The sequence below is a fragment of the Etheostoma spectabile genome, chromosome 20 (assembly GCF_008692095.1).
Source record: "Etheostoma spectabile isolate EspeVRDwgs_2016 chromosome 20, UIUC_Espe_1.0, whole genome shotgun sequence".
In the NCBI taxonomy this organism is placed as follows: domain Eukaryota; kingdom Metazoa; phylum Chordata; class Actinopteri; order Perciformes; family Percidae; genus Etheostoma; species Etheostoma spectabile.
In genome coordinates this window covers 7,052,130-7,056,980 of record NC_045752.1, presented here as the reverse complement: position 1 = coordinate 7,056,980, position 4,851 = coordinate 7,052,130, and the positions used below count along the sequence as shown (strand labels likewise).

Below are 4,851 nucleotides of genomic sequence, written 5' to 3'. Positions count from 1 at the left end.
TGTGTGTGTGTGTGTGTGTGGGTGGGGGGGGTTCAGTTGATAGCCTGTCAGTCCTGGCCCTCTGATATGATTGCCCCACCCCGCTTCCTGGTCTCAGCTGCCACTCCTCTTTCACCTCTGACCCCAGCCCAAGATCAAGGTTGGGAGGTTGTCGCCATGGCAACATGAACAGCCCTGTGGCCCGTGACTGCTGACCCCGGGACCCCTAAGTAACCATGACGAGCATAATTTGCTCCCCTCTGCCCCCCTGCCAGCTTCTCCATGAATACCATTTAGAGGGAGGAGAGATGAACAACCCAAAGTGATGCAGGGATCAACGGATTGACAAACTAATGGACGGACGGACGGACGTACAGATGGAGTAAAGAACAAAAGGGGGACGCGTGTGCCACTGAAAGGGCGAGCTTTAGAAATGAGTTTTGATGACCTATTGACCCTCTTCCTCTCTTTCAGTTCAAGAAAGAGAGTGTCACCGATGTAGATGGAGATTAACTTAACAGAGATGGATTCGCTTGACTAAACAGCATCAAACTCTAAGAGGTCACCACTCCAGAGACTGTATTGTAATTCTTATTCAAATAACTTCGACGAGGCCACGCCAACGGCGTTTTGCTCATTCTCATTTTGTAACCGACATGATATACAAAATCACAAACATCGACTATTTAGTAACTTTCAGTGGCTATTTGTAACTTTCAGTTTGTGGTGATTCTGGCAACCGCATTGGTCAAAAGTGGTTGTGTTTTCATCACACTTGCTGTCGTAAAGGTCTTTCGTTTATGGTGCTGTATTGCCAACTGTACTGAGTTAGTGTTAACGGTCATATAGTCGCAATGAATATTTGCTCAGATAGAAAATCTTTCATTTAGGCTACAATAAGAGAATAACATATAGATGCATCATTGCAATTCAAGTGTTGCATATAACTTTAGCCTACTATGGATGAATGGAGAGCTAACCCGGATTTCCCTGTCATTTTGTCACGAACCAAAGCATTAAGAGTTTGTCGTAGCAACAAATGTAATAATAACTTAGATTATTTTATAGCGCATTTCATAAAACCCAAGGGCGCTTTACACAGGTACAGGGGGACAAAGGAAAAGAAAATAGTAGGCCAGCACAAACACAGACTGAAAATAAATGAAAACCGGGCGCTAAATAGAAGGGGGTAATTTAATGTTGGCTACTGACTACAACCACAATGCGCATTGTAAAGTTATTTTATGAATAAAAGACATATTTCATAGGCTACCTGAGGGCCAATTTGGGGTCGGTTTTGAACCATTTACAATCCCGTAATTGTCTCCATCTGTTAAAAAGCCCAATCGTCGCCTGTCACTTTCCCTTTTAGCTTTTAGTTGTTCTAACTTCTTTTTTTTCCTGTTATGGCCCTGTCCCAGTATCAGCCAACTACAACAAATAACTTCTAAAGTAAAATACCTCAGGCTTATATAAAGAAATTTCCTGGACGCATAGGCTTTTTCAGTGTTAAAAAGAAATCTGTGACCTGTCAGAATGTGTTACTGTAAAGCCGTTCTGCCTGCCGTGAATCATTTTGTGACTTTGTGGGAAAAATTGGACCCGGGCATTAATAAAAAATAGCGTTCTTTTCACCGTTAGTCTCGTTTGCTATTACAGGTAATTTATGATCATCAGATGAAAAAAATAAACAGTTTCAGAAACATTACAAAGTTACATATAGTAATTTTAAAGTTACCAGAGAACTCAAGACCCGTATGATGCGTGTGAATTTGGGGCAATCAACACTGAACAGAAATTTACAGAAAAGGTTACCCATTATTCACCCTTTTCAACAGACGCTTAACTTTACTTAACACATGGCTTTGTTATATGCAACGCCATGCTTGGGTAAGTATCATAATGAAACCTTCTGATGTGTGTGTGTGTGTGTGTGTGTGTGTGTGTGTGTGTATTATACCTGCTGGAAGGCCACTTTGCTTCTCAATGCAAGCTCCTGTTGAGTGGGGTTGGATGTGTAAATGGCTGAACGATACTGAGTACCCCTGTCATTCTGCTGCCTCATACCTGCGTAAACAGACAAGACACCCCACAAATAAGCATAATTACCACAATCGCCACAGACACAATGTAATTTGCATGTAAAAGGTTTTCACTATTATGTCATCATCCTGCTTTCTGAATTCATGAAGCCAAATGAATTCAAAGATCAGAGCAGATTTAGGCTATCATTAGTGAGGCCTGCGGTGTGTAGGTGTATGGGCCCATGTAGCTAGGTTTATTTTCTTTTTGTTTGTCATCTATGTGGCACGGTCACAATTTTCATCAGCTTTACATCAGTGTGTTTGGAGAAGGCCCAGGCTTAGTGTACCTTGATTAGGAGGCCAAACAGCTGCCATCATTTCTATGCTTTTCAGAGGCTACAATCCTGAGCAGCTCTGGCATCCATGGCCCACTCCACGGCAGGCTTCTGTCTGTCTTTTTCTCTTACCCTCTCTCTCACTCAGCCTGTGTGTCTTCTCTTTATTGAAGAGCATCATTCTTCTCTTCATCTATCCTTCTAAATCCTTGTCTTTCTTCAATATTTGGCCCCCTGTTATGAGCTGGGGCGAGTGGCATGTGTGTGTTCTTTAAGTCTTTTACAGCTTTGCCTTTCAGCCTGCAGACAGCAACTGTGGCTTAGCTCATTTAAGCAACACATTTCCTTATCTTTCCAGCCACCGTCACTTAGGTTGGTCAAACTTGAACTTCTGTTCAGTGATGGCCAAAGATCAATTGTATATATACAGAACTGGCCAAAATTCTGGACACACCTTCTCATTCAATGCGTTTCCTTTATTTTCATGACTATTTACTTTGAAGATTATCACTGAAGGCAGGTAACTCGGTTGAACTTATCCTCTAAAGAAAAAGCATTGAATGAGAAGGTGGTTCCAAACTTTTGGCCTGTAACTTTTAAATGTTTCTGAAACTGTGTAATTTTCATCTGATGATTATAAATGACCTGAAACAGCAAATGAGACAAATAGTGCAAAGAATGCTATTTTTATATAGTTTTTATTATTGCCTTTGCCCGAGTCAGATTTTTCTCCCAATGTCACAAAATATTTAGGTTAGACCAGCTCTACATTGACACATTCTAATGGGTCATGTATTTCTCTTAGTGTTAGTGAGTATTCAGCCAGGTAAAAAGCAGCAGTAGATTTCCTTAAATAGGCCTGATTGTATTGTAATGTTGTTTTAGAAGTTATCTGTTGTAGTTATCGTTGATACTGGGGCAGGGCCATCACAGAAAAAAATGAAAATAAACCAAGAACAACTCAAAGCTAAAAAGGGAAAGTGACAAACTACCGTCAAAAACCCGAGTCAAACTTGGTCGGGTTTTAAATAGATTAATAATTACGGGACTGTAAATTATTTAAAACTGACCTTGAATTGGCCCTTAGGTAGCCTATTTCATTCATGAAATAACTTTACAATGTGTGATGTGGTTGTACATCAGTAGCCAAGATTAAATTACATCTGTCTTCCATTTAGCACCCGGTTTTTATTTATTTTTAGTCCATGTTTGTGTTGCCCTACTATTTTCCTTTTCCTTGTCCCCCTGTACTTGTGTAAAGTATCCTAGGGTTTCATGTAATGCGCTATATGAAGGTATTGTAAAGTTATTATGTTCGATGCTACTCCCAATGCTAACAGTTTAGCTCACAATACATCCAGAGCAGGCTGAGTCACCGTATGCAAAAATGCATCTTTAACATTTTATATTATTGTAAAGAATGATTTTCTGTTTGAGCAAAAACTTTCATCACAACCATATGACCTCCTGGTAATGATAACTCAGTAATTCAGTGGGCAAAAGAATACCGTAAAGAAAAGACCTTTACAACAGCAGGTGTGGTAAAAACACTACAGTTTTTGCCTGAAGCGGCCAAATTGTAATGCGTGACGAAGTAAGTTAGTTTGTTTGAATAAATGTCTAATATTCTGAGAGAAAACTATTCAGATTTTCACTGAATACAGTGGGGCTCGAAAGCTTGTGCACTTCAGATAAAAGCTTGTATCAATGTGCATAAAGAACCCAAGAAATGATGGAAAAATCTCCAAAAGGCTTCAAATGACAGATTAAACATTAGTATAATATGTCACAAAAAGTTAGATTTTATTTCCATCATTTACACTTTCAATATAACAGAAAACAATGGCGTCTGGAAAAGTTTGGGCACCCTGCAGAGTTTATAGCCTGCACCGCCCCCTTTGGAAAGCTGAGACCTGACAGCGTCATGGATTGTTCTCAATCATCGTCTGGAAATACCAGGTGATGTCAATCTTAAGGTTTTAAATGCCCAAACTCATCTGACCTTGTCCCAACAATCAGCACCATGGGTTCTTCTAAGCAGTTGTCTAGAAAACTGAAACTGAAAATAGCTGACGCTCACAAAGCAGGAGAAGGCTATAAGAAGATAGCAAAGCGTTTTCAGATGCCAATAACCTCTGTTTGGAATATAATTAAGAAATGGCAGTCTCAGGACCAGTGGAAGTTAAAGCAAGATCTGTAAGACCAAGAAAAATATCAGACAGAACAGCTCGCAGGATTGTGAGAAAAACAAGTCAAAACCCATGTGTGACTGCACGATCCATCCAGAGAGACCTGGCAGACACTGGAGTTGTGGTACACCATTCCACTATAAAGAGATACTTGTACAGATATGGTCTTCATGGAAGAGTCATCAGAAGAAAACCTCTTCTACGTCCTCACCACAAAAATCAACGTTTGAAGTTTGCAAATGAACATATAGACAACCCTGATGCATTGTGGAAAGAAGTTCTGTGGATCGATGAGGTTAAAATAGAACTTTTTGGCCGGAATGA

The 4,851-nt window shown here is 40.1% G+C and overlaps 1 protein-coding gene across 3 annotated transcripts in view; it reads right to left on the bottom strand.

The window, feature by feature from the left end:
• msrab (methionine sulfoxide reductase Ab) overlaps positions 1 to 4,851 on the bottom strand; it is a 40,984-nt gene that overhangs the window by 11,059 nt on the left and 25,074 nt on the right. For all 3 annotated transcript variants that reach the window (XM_032499556.1, XM_032499557.1, XM_032499558.1), the window contains exon 5: positions 1,940 to 2,046. In XM_032499556.1, the coding sequence (XP_032355447.1) occupies positions 1,940 to 2,046 (107 nt within the window). The remainder of the gene's footprint in view (positions 1 to 1,939; positions 2,047 to 4,851) is intronic.